Source organism: Telopea speciosissima, chromosome 7, assembly GCF_018873765.1.
Source record: "Telopea speciosissima isolate NSW1024214 ecotype Mountain lineage chromosome 7, Tspe_v1, whole genome shotgun sequence".
NCBI lineage: Eukaryota > Viridiplantae > Streptophyta > Magnoliopsida > Proteales > Proteaceae > Telopea > Telopea speciosissima.
The window spans coordinates 30504865-30519466 of record NC_057922.1 but is presented as its reverse complement, the minus strand read 5'-3'; the positions used below and the strand labels follow the sequence as shown (position 1 = coordinate 30519466).

At 40.5% G+C, this 14602-nt stretch overlaps 1 protein-coding gene and 1 pseudogene across 2 annotated transcripts; both read right to left on the bottom strand.

Moving 5' to 3' along the window:
* Nucleotides 1-1586: 1586 nt before the first annotated feature.
* LOC122667034 (sugar transporter ERD6-like 5) lies at nucleotides 1587-8367 on the bottom strand. 2 transcript variants are annotated; one of them, XM_043863194.1, is made up of 20 exons: nucleotides 8052-8367; nucleotides 6017-6079; nucleotides 5712-5801; nucleotides 5545-5604; nucleotides 5351-5416; nucleotides 5168-5233; nucleotides 5009-5084; nucleotides 4330-4394; nucleotides 4164-4256; nucleotides 4006-4086; nucleotides 3830-3914; nucleotides 3715-3761; nucleotides 3569-3631; nucleotides 3046-3105; nucleotides 2888-2941; nucleotides 2498-2557; nucleotides 2277-2391; nucleotides 2044-2180; nucleotides 1910-1928; nucleotides 1587-1744 (listed from the first exon to the last, which is right to left on the bottom strand). In XM_043863194.1, exons 1-18 carry the CDS (start codon nucleotides 8265-8267, stop codon nucleotides 2047-2049), a joined length of 1494 nt encoding a protein of 497 aa, XP_043719129.1. In that variant the 5' UTR covers nucleotides 8268-8367; the 3' UTR covers nucleotides 1587-1744; nucleotides 1910-1928; nucleotides 2044-2046. The 2 variants fall into 2 exon arrangements, 1 of the variants encoding a protein (XP_043719129.1); XR_006333749.1 differs by lacking the exons at nucleotides 1587-1744; nucleotides 1910-1928 and having other exon boundaries at nucleotides 2277-2408.
* Nucleotides 8368-13597: 5230 nt separating this feature from the next.
* LOC122667038 lies at nucleotides 13598-14383 on the bottom strand (annotated as a pseudogene).
* Nucleotides 14384-14602: the final 219 nt, after the last annotated feature.

The following is a 14602-nucleotide window of genomic DNA, read 5'->3' as shown; positions in this document are numbered from 1 at the left end:
TTGCTCAAGCATACCAAACTTTTAGAATTATTGATACACAACACAAAAAGATACTCAAATAAATAAAGAATGCCTTGTATGGTATCTATATCCTTTAGATTTGCACGATAAAAGAAGAAAGTATCATCTGCAAATAATAGATGAGTATCCCAAAGGCAGATCTTGATACTTTGATTCATTCCTCGAAAAAGATTTAGGTCCATGAAGACTGCTAACAGCCTTGAAAGACTTTCCACGACAAGGATGAATAGATATGGACTCAGGAGACATCTTTGATGGATCCCTCTAAAAGGTTAAAAATAATCAAATGCTTCTCCCTTCAATTTTATAGAAAAACAAATGAACGAAATCACATAACTAATTAGATTACACCAATGACTAGAGAACCCTAACAATTATTACACCGAAGACTAGAGAACCCTAAGAATTAAAAAATGGCCCGAATAAAACCTAATTCGAGACAATCGTAAGCCTTAGACATATCTAAGGCTTTCGAAGAAATCCATCTTACAGTTCATTATCAAATGTGCTATTATCTAGTAGAAGTGCTCCCTAAGAACAGAAACACCCGGAGGCACTTCCATAAGCCAGAGCAACAACTTACCTGCCTTGTGAGTGGAACAAGGTAAAAGAAGTGTCCAACGAGCAATCGGGACAACAGCTTCTCTAGGATTTCTGCAATAGATCAAAATAAGGAACAAATCCTTACTTCTTAGTAGAAGTTGAGGCTACCAACCACCCTACAGATTTGAAGCGTGGAAAGTAGATGAGAGAACGGAGGAGCTGAAAAATGATAATTACTGGCTTCTCTTGCAACCCAAACACTTCAATTTTTATTTTTTGTTGCAAGCAAACGCATCAATTGGAACTTGAAAGTAAAAACACTTCTACTAGAACAGTCTGACACATTCTAAAATCTAACCAGCATTTAAAAATCATTATCATTCTTACTTGGCTCATTTTACCTTTTAACCCTGCAATTTATTTACTACCATGTCCCTATCTTTTATAAGATAAGGGTAAACAATGTCTTGTAAATTTTCAGGAAGACACATGCCCATTTGACGCTAGATTTTTACCTACTTATAAATATTTTAAAAACTCTGTCAATCAATAAAAAGTTCAGAGATAGTTGGAAAACAAGGTTTTGTTACCCGACTCGTCTTTCAGAAAAATCTGACGACTCAACCTGGTCAAACCTAGTCAAGATGAGCTATTTTTTTAAATACAATAACTGTGTAAATTAATAAAAATATGACAAAATGGAAAAAAATGGGGGAATTACATATCATTGGAATTTTGAGCTTATACCATTGCAAATATATTCAATAATGTAAGTGAACTACTAAAGTAGTGAATCAATTTGATAGTATTTTGTAAAATGACTAGACTCGCCAAGTTTATATAATGACTCAGGTAAAAAGATAGTCTTATTTGACTCAAATGATTCAGGTCGAATCTTGTTATGTTTTACCCTAGTCGAGTCTACATGATCCTTGACCAGATTTTTCAAAATTCTAACTCGACCCGAGTGACTTGCCTAAGTCAAAATAGTGAAGATCTCCTCCACAAAACTACATTTACGTATCAAAATGCCCTCATAACAAGGATATTTTCATCATTATAGAAAGAAAAAAAAAAGAGTATACTGGTTTTCTTCGAATTGTACAGCTAACAGTCTCAGTTTTAAATCTTCAATAGTTTGAGGGAGGTACAAGAAATCTCAAGAAAGGTGAAGGGGAGGTATCTGAAGGTTGCCGAAACCTGAGGGGGCCTAGGGGTAATTAATTTGATTAACATCTTGGAGTGATTCATAATGATTCAAGAGCAGTTTCTGATTAATCGACCATATTGAATATGAAGAACACATGCTACTAATGCCATCAACCTCCTTTAAGAATGGAGAAGGAACTCAGGTGCTGCAAAGATTGTGGAACACCCTCGGACAGAATTCGCTTATTACTTGATAGAAGTTGGAGGGAGAACAAAAAAAGGACCACTGGAATGATCATCACAAATTGCATCATCATCCAAGCATGTAAAACATCAACATTTTCCTGAGGAGAATGGATTCATTGAGGCTTGAATTTCTTCTAGTGTTCTCCCTTTGGTCTCTGGTACCAGCTTTGCAACGAATAGGACAGTTAAACCACAAATGCTTGAGAATATGAAGAAAGTTCCTGAAAGAAGTTGTGTGGGAAACAAATAATCTCCAAATCTGACACTGTTATCTGGAGGTAATTAGTAAGAAGACAAGATAAGTCCTTAGTAATTACCTACAGAGCTCCATTTCATCAAAAAGTTGAAAGCATATGAGACGATCCAAGAACCAAACCAGCTCACCAGTGTAACCAGACTTCCTGCTGCTCCCTTCATGTTTATGGGAAATATCTGAAATTTGGGACCAACTTTCAGGCTGAGATCTATGTAGGGAAGCCTATCATTATTCAAATTTTCCACTAAGGATATGCAAATCAATCGTTAATGATTAACCTACCTCTGACATTATGACCCACGGTATTCCTCCCATGCCTAGTGAAAATGATCCGGTATATACCTAATTGCAAAAGTGCACAAATCAAAATGGAACTTGGATTCACAAGTCAAGCAGTAAAAAACTTGGCGAAGTCAACTCAACCAAAGCAGGCACTGCGTCTCTACTACTCAGGTTGGATTTGACTGAGCCATGTGTCATGTTAAGACTGTAACAAACTTGACCAGATAAATATCTCAGTCAACTAATTTCCAAGCTGATAATACTCCACAGTTGAGTTTGCAAATATTGCTTATCTGGTTTACTTATAATATAAGCCATCAAATAATAAAATTCCATATAATACTTGCAGTTATCCATTACAATAGTAAATAGATGAACCATATCCATTACCAGTATGCCAGTAAGCGCCACTATAGGAGTCTGGTCAGTCCACCATTGATGGTTCTGTCTCATGGAAATTTCTATGGATCAGGAAATGTTGAATTGAAAGACCACAGACAATTCCAATGACAAATGTAGCAGAATTTAAAGTCTTGTTATATACACACCTGCAAGAGAAATGAAGATCCTACAAGGAAGCAACCCAAGCATGTCCCCGCTGCAGAAACCTGTGAGCATTAATTGTTCGTATGAGCTTCTCTTTTAACAAGAAGAAATTAGGAGATTCCCTATGCATTTTTTGTAGACCTCAAGCATATGGAACCAAGAATTCTGCACATACTTCATGCATGGTTTAGGTGATCACAAAGTGAAGCAAGGTAGAAATCCATTTTTAAGCCAAATTCAATGGTAAAACCTCATTGCCTTGATAGAAGCAGAAGCGCAAGAGTCATTCTTCTCAGTTCCTGCTTCCACATGGGTGGAGTATAGCATATGCGTCTACTTTTGGAAAAACTGACTAATATAAATTACCAAGGGTCACTGGTTGATCAAATGGTCCTTGTCATATGTTATGATCACCCACATAATGCCCATCAGAGGACGTTACCTCTAATGCATAGAACAAGTGCATTTGGTTAAGGAGTTAAGGGTCTGACTAGAGCCACAAAGTGTAAAATCTAAGACTCTTACCATTAAAAGTTTCCTTCGTCCAGATTTATCCATTAAGAGTACACCCAATGTGGTCATAGGGATCTGCATTGGAGGATTATATAAGCTGAAGTTCATCAAGCCAATAGCCAGTTACAAGTCCAAAAGGCACTTAGAGAGATGAGGACCTGAACGGCAACCATAGCCATACTCCCAACACTTCCCGAAGAGAAACCTGCAAGTAAACTACAGAAGTCCATATATGTTTCAATGATTTAAGCTACTAAATGAACATTTATTTACCTGCTGACACAAAAATAGCACTTGCATAAAATCCAATTCCATTGACCCCTCCAAATTGTTGTAGCACCATGAGCCCAACTCCAACCTGCAAGAATTTGGAATGACCAATGTCAAGATTGAAAATAGTCATGGAAGGAGCAAAACTCATTTAGCTTAGGTTGGATTAGAAATCTCACAATAAGCGAATGAGCATACTGCCGCTGAAACAAGTCAAACATTCTAGCTTCTGAAATGCATCGAAGGGCTTCTGTGTACTCCTACACAACAACAGGGGCATGCCACATTTGTTCTGAAACAATCCCTTTGAAAAATATGGAAGTAAACAGTTACATACATGGATCTCAGATGCTTCTTGAGAAATATCAGCATCCTTTCCTCGAAGACGCTGTAATGCAGCTTCAGATTCCTTCCCTTTACCAACTTTTGCCTGCAATGCAGGTTGTATTGATCATTTGAGCCTTCGATGTCCCAACTTTAACATAACGTGACATCTAACTAACCAGCCATCTTGGAGACTCTGGAATGAATGGAAGGCCAAAAAGCTGTACTAAGCATGGAATAGTTCCTGCAGAATGCAGATGAAGTACATGTTGTCACTTGTATAAATACATGCAGCAATGATCAATATATGGCCAATTCATTGTCTTTGCTTCCCTAAGAACTTAGTGATAGCTGCAGTAGGTAACAATACGAAGAAAGGTTGGTCAAAATGGGTAGATCATAAGCTGCGAAGAACAATGAGGCACTAGTGAGGAGGAGGAATATGGTGCATATTGAAGGGCTTAGAAGGACAAGGGAAGGCCCAAAAAACAATAATATTGGTATATTGAGAAGAGAGAAGTATTTATGATTTAAGAGGAGATATGACTGGAAGAGGATTCATGCAGCCAAGCCTAAGTTGTTGAGATAACTAAATTCCAAGTTGAGTTAACTTGAGCTCTTCAAAAAAAAATTGGTTAAAATTTAATGACCCAGAAGGACGTCCTACGGACAGCATCATAGTATATCAGAGCATGTACAGAGAGTTTGGGGCCTTCCTCTCATTGGATAATAAGCTTTTGAGTCTCAACTGATCACAAGGTTTTATTTTGGGATTTAAGTATGAATCATCATATCAGATTCTTAGTCATACACCAACTACTAAAGAAGAAACTACCAATGGGACCTGACGGAACTTACCAATTAGCGCCAAGGTGTGCCAGGTCATGAAAGTTCCAAACAGGTAAGTAAGGGATGCACCAAAACATATCATTAACTGCATAACACAACAATAAGCAAAAATTTTATACATAAAAATTATCTAATTTTCGGAAACAGAAAAAATGGTATTCACTTTGCCTGATGCACTGTTGTAAAACCTCCTCTAAGATTCTTGGGAGTTATTTCCGCTATGTAGACAGGAACCTGTTTAACCAATTGATTGGTGGCCTTCTTATTAGTCACATGGACATGTATTTATGTATGCTTGAGAAATCACATAAGATGCATAAAGCAGAAACAATAAATTGCCGCTGAGCTTACCACGTAAGAAAGAAGCCCCATCCCACATCCCACAGACAGCCTTCCAACATCGAGCCACCAAGCATCCTTCCAAATCCATGTTCAGTATGCATTGAACTTGAATTAATTAACATGAAATGAAAACAGAATCACCTAGATGACATAATACTCCAGGATTTCCTCACTGGTAATCAAGTGGATAAGGGTCACCATACCTTTGAGAATGGTATAACAACCCATCCTATGATGCAGAAAATATCTGAAACACACATTGCCTGCTTCCAAAGTCCATCCAATTTTATGAGTTTGTGAGAGTTATCATCTTAACCAAGCTTGCTGCAAGATGAGATGACGAAGCAACAGAATCTAATGATTTACTTACACCTCTTCGACCGATGAGATCTGTAATCCAGCCGCTTACGGAGGCACCTACCATAGCTCCAATTGTCAATATTGAACCAAAGACCGAGTACTGCACAATAACAGAAAGCAAACAGAGAAATTTATAAGGATTGGTGAAGAAGAGAACAGAACTGTAACTACTTAGTAGTACTAGATATGGATATTCTGACTTTTAAGTCAGCAATCAGAATGTTGTATTGGATGGTAATGGAGGCACCGGAAATTAAACACTATAGAACAAGGTCTAGCTATTGAAAATTTGAATTGAGAAAGAGAGTTCCAAACCTCTGCAACAGTAAGGTCGAGGCCTTTCATGATTCCATATTGTGCAGGCGATGAGAACCCAACCTGCACAACAATCAGGAGCTTGGGTGACACCAATATCGAAAAAAAAAACATTGAGAAATGCAATAGGGAGATCTTTGAGGAAAGTTCTAGTGAGCTTAACCATCTAATCTATCCAGTACCACTGGGTAGTTATAAAATAGTAAACAGGGAAGAAAACTTTCCTACTTTCCTTCTCCCACTAATGGCCGTTAGTTGTTACTAGGGGTGCAAGTTTGGCCCTGTTGGCCCGAACCCGCCCTAAGCCCGAACAGGGCTTGGGCTAAAGATTTCTAGCCCTGAGGGCGGGTTAGGGTCAGAAATGCCTGGCCCTGAGTCAGGGTCGAGTCGGGTCTGGGTTGAGGCCTCGGGCTCAGCCCGACCCTGATTTTGGCTTTGATTTTTTACCCTAAGTTTGGCCCTGATTTTGGTCCTGATTTTGACCCTGAACTTGGTCCTGAACTTGGCCCTAATCTTGACCCTGATTTTGACCTTGATTTTGACCCTGATCTTGGCCCTAATCTTGACCCTAATCATTGCCCTGATTTTGACCCTGATCTTGGCCCTGATCTTTGCCCTGATGATGACCCTGATTTTGAACCTGATTATGTATAATGATAATAAGATATTATATTATATAAGAAATTATTAATGTAACAAATAACAACTAACAAGGGTTCATAAATTAGACTTTTAAGTACATTATATATATATTATATAATCTATAATTAGGATTAGGAATGATTAATGTGTAAATTCATTGAACAAATAAAAGGCTGAGAGAGTGAGTGACTGAGAGGTATTAGATGTCTGAGGGGGACACAAGAAAAAATTTGACCTCTTAAGTACAAATGCAAAGCAACATCACAATGCAAAGCAAAAACCAAATTAATTAATTCTTAGATGGAGACAATTATTCCAACATGATGCAAAATATTTTGTGCAAAAAAAAAAAAGTCAAATAAAAGATAAGCAAATCTCCACATTCAAGGGAGTACTCTTTAGTCTTTCCTATTTGAAGAATTGTTGAGTCAAAATTTAGCATCTTTTGTATGCGATCTATCTTGAAATGTTTGTTTATTGTTGGAGATATTACATTGATGGAAATTTTTTAATGTGAAAACTAGATAACTTATTAACTGTTGACAAATAGGTTTGATATTAATTAGCTTTGTCGTGAGTAATGGGATAAAATTTGCAGTTGGAGCGAGTGTCATTGTTAGTATTTGCTATTATGTTGATCATTCATTTGACAGCAACAACATTTTTTGTTGGAAATTTTCATTATTTGATTGTTATACTTATAATTATAAAAGTATTAGCAGTTGCAGTTCGGTTTACTTTCATTAAATTTGTTTTTCTATACCAGTTAGCAGGTAATGCATGTTGTTATTTGATAATGAAAATTTTATAACTTTATATCATAAAATGAGAGAGTGCTACCTGCTTGTGTGAAAGCATGCGTGGTCATGGCTTATAGATACAGTCTGTCTGCACTCTATACAATGAAAGCATATAGTCTATCAGGGTCAAGGTCAGGGTCAGGGTCAGGGTCAGGGCCAAGGCCAGGATGAGGGTCAATAGGCCAAGCCTGGCCCAATCAGGGCCAATCAGGGCGGGCTTGGGCTGGGCTTGACCCGTCAGGGTCAGGGATAGGGTTTTTAGGCCCTGAGTCAGGGTCAGGGCGGGCCTGGGCCGAGTTAAGGGGACTCAGGGTTGGACTAGGGTTTTAAAAAGCCTGACCCAACCCGACCCTGTTGCAGCCCTAGTTGTTACTAGTTAGATCCATTTTCATGGTAGGAAGGTCCATGGAGGAGTCTGATTAAGTGGGAACCTATGGCCCACATGACCAAGACGATCATCGTTGATAGCCTGATGAGAGGTTTAGGGTTTAGGTAATGAGCTCCCCATTGATAGACAAGTAGGTAGGTGGATCACTGGGTCAAGTCAGTTGACGAAAACTCTGCAATTAATCAATTGAAAAGATTGTACTTACAGCGGTCCCGAAAACGTATGAGCCGGAGACGGCAATGAAGGTAGCGAGTATCACAATTGCAATGGAGGAAGAAGAAGAAGACGACGATGATCCCTCCTTCTCAACTCTCCTGAATCCAGAAGAGCCAGCACTACCATCGTAAATTTGGCGCTCTTCTTTTCCGATCAAAGGCTCCGCTACCTTCGATTCCTCTAGCCCTTCTCTTCTCATTTCCATTACTTCCCAATTTTTCTTTTTATGAAACGAGGAAACAGAAAGGCAGGGACAGGACAACGAAGGCAAGCTCGAAGAGTAGGAAGGCGGAAAAGAAACAGAGGACATGATAGAATGGTGATGAATTATTAAAGAGTAAATATCATCCCCACCCCTCTAAGTATCCATAATATCAAGCCCCTACCTCGGTTTTAAATAATGATAATGTTCTCCCCTACTTTTGAAAGATTCTATTAATCGTACCTTAAGTGTCTAACAGTGTTAAAACAATAGTTCAAAAAACGATATTACCCTTTACTTGGAGTTTCTAAAAATTAAATCAAAAAAAAAAAAAGTAGAAGCCACTTTTCTCATTCACCATTAATCCAAAACTTGATTCACAACGATGGACCTTGGTGCCTACCTATCCACATCACATTTGTAGCCAAGAGAGGATTAATGCTGAAACATCACATCTATAGCCAAGAACGGATTAATGATGCACAAATGGCACATTATGAAGATGAGTTGGCCAGGAAAAGCACGCAGGTGGCTGTTGTTGTTATTGTTTAAAATCCCAGACTCTTCTCTACTGCCAGGCCCAATGTTGGACTGGTTGTGTTTTATGAAGAAATCTTTCAATGTCTCCGTGCCTAATTATTATTATTTTTTTTTTAGCCACATATTTAAGGTATATTAATTCACTACTTTCACTGTTAAAGCAGTAAATCATCTGTTAAAATCAAAACCTATTGGATATTATTGAGATCTTCTCAAACTAAGAAACTTTGTTCCATATTTTATGTAATCTTATATAACCTTCTACTATTAGGAAACTATATCACATGTGATATATCTTTCCTAATCTATTTGTAACTCTTAGCCAGGGCTGTGCATGTATATATTGATTCTCACATTGAGAGACCAAATTAATGAGAATCAATACTTCTACATGGTATCTAGAGCCATAAGCTCCCATGAGCCTCTCTTCTCCTCCTTCTAAATTTTTTTTCGGCCCTAGCATCACCGTCTCGCACCATCACCGCCACCTCCCCCTCTCTCAGTTCTTCCTCCACCACCTCCCTTTCTCACACCCATCACTTCATCTCTCTGAAATTAACTCCCAAAAATTATCTCTCTTGGTGCAAACAGATCACAGCCTATCTTACAGGGCAACGATTGTTCTCTTATGTTGACGGCTCCTCCCCCTGTCCTTCTGATCCTAATGAGACTTCACACTGGATTGCGCAAGATGCTGCCATCACTAGCCTTCTACTTGCCTCTCTCTCTGATGAGGTTCATCTGATTGTTCTAGACAAGGACACATCCCTTGATATTTGGACTGCTCTACAGAGCTCCTTTGGATCTACCTCCACCACGCGTCTGATGGCTCTCAATATGAAATTATTACTGCCTACCTCCAACGTGCCAAGATTATTGCTGATGGACTTGTTACGACAGGGAAACCCCTTGCACCTATAGATTTTAATGTCTATGTACTGTGCTCCCTGCACTATGATCTCCAAGATATCGTTTCACCCATTCTCAATCATTTGGAGCCGCCTTCCTTTTCAGAATTGAGTGGCCTTCTACTAAGCCATGAAAGTATCCACACTTTTCAGAAGCAGTGGGTCAGCAAAGTACCTGTACCTAGCTCGCCTTCAGCCAACACTGTGAACCGCTTTGACTCAGGTATGGTCCCCTCTGGCCACGGTGGTCGTGGAACCCATGGCCGTGGGGGTTGTTTCCCTTATCAGCCAAGGGGGAACCTGTACTGTACCCATTGCCATCACACTAATCACACTGCCCCTTTCTGCTTCTACTGCAACCCCACTCGTTCCCCTTACCCCCAACCCACGTCCCAATATTTTCCCTCACAACCCTCCCCTACCCCGGCAGCGCACTACGCAAATCCTCCTCTCCTCCCTACCCCTTCTTACCCTCCCACCTACTACCCATCCACTGCCCTAACCTAGTACCCGGACACCGAAGCCACCCATCATGTGACCCCAGATCTCCAATCCTTGTCTTCTTACGACCATTACAATTGTTTGGACCAGCTCCATGTCGGCAATGGTGAGGGCCTTTCCATCTCTCATATTGCTCATTCTACATTACCTTGTTTTTCCTCTTCTCATTCTTTTAATCTTAATAATATTTTGCATGTCCCTGATATTTCCAAATCCCTTCTTTCTGTTCAACAATTTACACGTGATAATAATGTATTTTTTTAATTTCACCCTGGTTATTTTCTTGTCAAGAATCGCATCTCCAAGACAACTCTCCTCTCAGGACCAAGTAATAGTGGACTATATACATTGTCGTCTCGCTCTGCTTCCTCTCCTCAAGTCCATGTTGCTGAACGGACCTCCATCGACGAATGGCATCATCGACTTGGTCATCCCCATGAGTCCCTCCTTCTTTTTGTTTTGCAAGAAAATAATCTCCCATGGTAGTCCACACGGTTGCAGTCTATCTGTCCTACTTGTCAGTTGCGGAAGTCTAGTCGTTTGTCGTTGCGAGAAACCCATTCCCGCAGTATTTTTCTATTGGATTTAATTCATAGTGATGTATGGGGACCCTCTCCTATAGTGTCGTTTCAAGGTCATAAATACTTTGTAATTTTTGTTGATGATAGTACTAATTTCATTTGGTTTTATCCTCTTCTGAACAAATCTGATGTATTTAGTGCTTTTCAAAATTTTCAATCTCTAGTAGAAAGGCAATTTTTCCGTAAAATAAAGGCCATTCAAATAGTTGGGGTGGGGAATACCGTTCTCTCCCTCAATATTTTCAACGCCTTGGTATTACCCATCGGATTTCATGCCCTCACACCTATGAACAACAGGGGTTTGTGGAGAGGCGCCATCGTCACATTGTTGAGACTGGCCTCTCTCTCCTTGCTCATTCTTCGGTGCCTACGCGTTATTGGAATTTTGCCTTTGACACTGATGTCTTCTTAATTAACCACATGCCTTCCAAAACGTCCAATAGGGTTACCCCATATCAACTCCTTTACCATAAACCTCCTGATTATTCTTTTTTACATATTTTTGGTTGTCTCTGTTTTTCGTATCTTCGTCCATACAATCGTCACAAAATGGACTTTCGTTCCTCCCCCTGTGTGTTCCTTGGCTATAGTCCTTCTCATATAGGTTATCGGTGTCTGGGTATTTCTCGTGATAGACTGTATATAGCACGCCATGTTCAATTTGATGAGAGCTCCTTTCCCTTTGCAACAGCTACTGTTGCCCCCTCCCCTACCCCTATTTATGCCCCTCAATCTTCTCCATGGAGTTCTATTCCTACACGACTTAACCCTCCCCCAGACCCACCCTTACCATTGCCGACCCAATCTCCCCCACCACTACCGCCCCTTGATAACTCCCCTTTATCGATCGTGGCTCCCTTACCTGCTCTCCCCCCAACCCCTACAGTCTCCCCCTACCCGGTCTCCCTCTCTATCTCCCCCTCGACCTACCTAGCCTCTCCATGACTTCTACACACATTTACCTGCTGTTAGCCCTCCTCACCGTACACACACCATAACTCTTCGCACCCACCCCTCTTCTAGGTCCCAACCATATGCCTTCACTGTTACCACCCCTCCAACCGAACAACCAACCTGCTTTTCCCAGGCTCACAAGTTTTTTGAGTGGCATCGTGCCATGTCAGATGAATTTAATGCCCTTCTAAAAAATGGTACATGGTCACTGGTTCCCCCTCCCCCCATATAAATCTTGTTGGTTGCAAATGGGTTTATAGGATCAAACGTAAAGCTGATGGCAGTCTGGAGCATTATAAGGCCAGGTTGGTTGCAAAGGGCTTTCATCAACAGGAGGGCATCGACTACTCCAAAACTTTCAGCCCTGTTGTGAAGCCCACAGCCATTCGGTCCATTCTTGCTCTTGCCGTATCACAGGGTTGGTCCCTTCGCCAGCTAGATGTACAAAATGCATTCCTACATGGTATGCTATCAGAGGATGTTTGCATGGCTCAACCCCCAGGTTTTGAAGACTCTGCTCACCCAGAATATGTCTTCAAGCTTCACCGTTTACTATATGGTCTCAAGCAAGCTCCCTGGGCATGGTTCCAATGCCTCTCCCAGTATTTGATTCATTTAGGTTTTGTAGCCTCCAAAACCGACCCCTCTCTATTCCTTTATCAGTCAGGTTTGGTGGTTATTTATTTGCTTATTTATGTGAATGATATTATTGCCTCCCAAGTCACAGCTTTGTTACATCAATTGGCAAGTGAGTTCTCTATCAAGGATCTGGGTCCTCTTCATTTTTTTCTTGGGATTGAGGCTATTCAGCATTCAAAGTGTCTTCTTCTCTCTCAATCACATTATGTCTGTGACTTACTTCATCGAGCGGGTATGACTGAGTGCAAACCAATTCTCACTCCTATGGCAGCCTCTTCCTCCTCTTCGGATTCAGGGGGTGCACTCTTTGATGACCCCAAATGCTATCGTTCAATTGTTGGGGCACTACAATACATTACACTCACAAACCTTGATGTGGCATTTGCGGTTAACAGGGTGTGTCAGTTTATGCACTCTCCCACTATGCATAATTGGTCATTGGTCAAACACATATTGTGTTATCTTTAGCACACTAGTACTCACGATTTGTTACTTGAGCGCTCTCCAAATCTCACTCTTTAGGCTTTCTCTGATGTCGATTGGGCAAGTAAAGATTCAGATCGCCGCTCCACTGGTGGTTATACTATTTTCTTGGTTCCAACTTAATATCATGGCAATCTTGCAAACAAAAAACCATTGCTCGCTCCTCTACTGAATCAGAGTACAAGGCTCTCGCAGATGCAACGGTTGAATTGACTTGGTTAGAATCCCTGTTTCGAGAATTGGGTTTCCCTCTCTGTAGTTCCCTTATTTTATGGTGTGATAATATTGGTGCTACCTATCTATCAGCAAATCTTGTGTTCCATGCTCGCACGAAACACATTGAGATTGACTTTCATTTTGTGCGGGAATTCGTTGCCAACCATCAACTTTAGGTTCAGTTTATCTCCACTGCAGATTAGATTGCAGATGTTCTTACCAAGGCCCTATCTACGGCCCGGTTTCAATTCATGCGTGACAAGCTAAAGGTCCACTCTGCTGGCCCTTCATCTTGAGGGGGTGTATTGGATATTATTGAGATCTTCTCAAACTAGGAAACCTTGTTCCATATTTTATGTAATCTTATGTAATCTTCTTCTATTAGGAAACTATATCACATGTGATATACCTTTCCTAATCTATTTGTAACTCTTAGCTAGGGCTGTGCATGTATATATTTACTCTCACATTGAAAGACCAAATTAATGAGAATCAATACTTCTAACAAAACCAAACAGAAAATTAAGATTAGTATCACAACCTGGATGACTATTTTTTTCTCTGTATGGCAGGGGAATAAAGAAAAAGAACCTAAAACCTTTTAAGGCCCAATCTGCAAGCCAAAGGCTATTTCTTCATAATTGTTGATGGATACTCTCCCTGAACATTCATCTCTTTTTAGGCTTTCTTAGTTCCCTCAGATGATTGAGGAACTGATGCTGTCGGTGCTCGCTCTACTAGGCCTCCTGGGCAAATTGCTCCTCCCTCCTGGCAAGCTTCCTTTTCCTGCTAGCCTTGTTCTTAGTCCTCTTTGCCTCAAACTGGTCAAACAGAGTCTTCTCTCTTGCCTTCTCAGCTTTGGACTTGTGAATACTTTCCATCAGCACCCTTTTGTTCTTAAAGACATTACCTATAACCTTCATATACATGTCGTGGTACATGTGCCTGTCAATTTTCTTTGATTCTCGATCTATATTTGTGCAACAAGTGCCTCAATACCCGCATCCTCCTCATCCAGAGAATATTGGTAGGAAGCCTTGCTTCTCTGGTACCCTTACATTTACCATATACAGAGTGGCATCCCTTCCTTAGCGTCCTTCATTCTTCGTGCACGAGATAGAGAGTGGGTCTTTGTTGGCTTCCTTATTATGAACCCATCTTTGACCAACTTTCTAATGTTTTGCCTGAAGTTGGCCATGGAAATCTCATTACCTTCATTGGGGTTGAGCCAAACCTTCCCTCTCTCACACTTGAGGATGCTCGCAGCAAGCCATTACTATAGCTTTAGTGACACCATTTTCCCTCACTCCCTTTCTCTTCCTGATGCCCGTGCCGCAGCGATATCCGAAAGAGGTCTCCGTGCCTGATTATTGTTTGTAGGCAGATCATGAATCTTAGAGGCAACATAATGGCGGATTGGTTAGGATACAAGAGGAGTCTTTGGTTCGAAAAGAACAAGCTAGACGTGCCCCAGAAGAATGGGTTTAGGGTTTAGGGTATCCAAGTCCAGCAATGG

Excerpts from the sequence above, each read along its gene's own strand:
- LOC122667034 (XM_043863194.1), bottom strand. The coding sequence starts at position 8,267 with ATGGAAATGAGAAGAGAAGGGCTAGAGGAATCGAAGGTAGCGGAGCCT. Across the intron at positions 5,234-5,350 it reads TGGGGCTTCTTTCTTACGTG|GTTCCTGTCTACATAGCGGA; the intron begins GTAAGCTCAGCG and ends TTGGTTAAACAG. Across the intron at positions 2,181-2,276 it reads GATGAAATGGAGCTCTGTAG|GAACTTTCTTCATATTCTCA; the intron begins GTAATTACTAAG and ends AACTTCTTTCAG.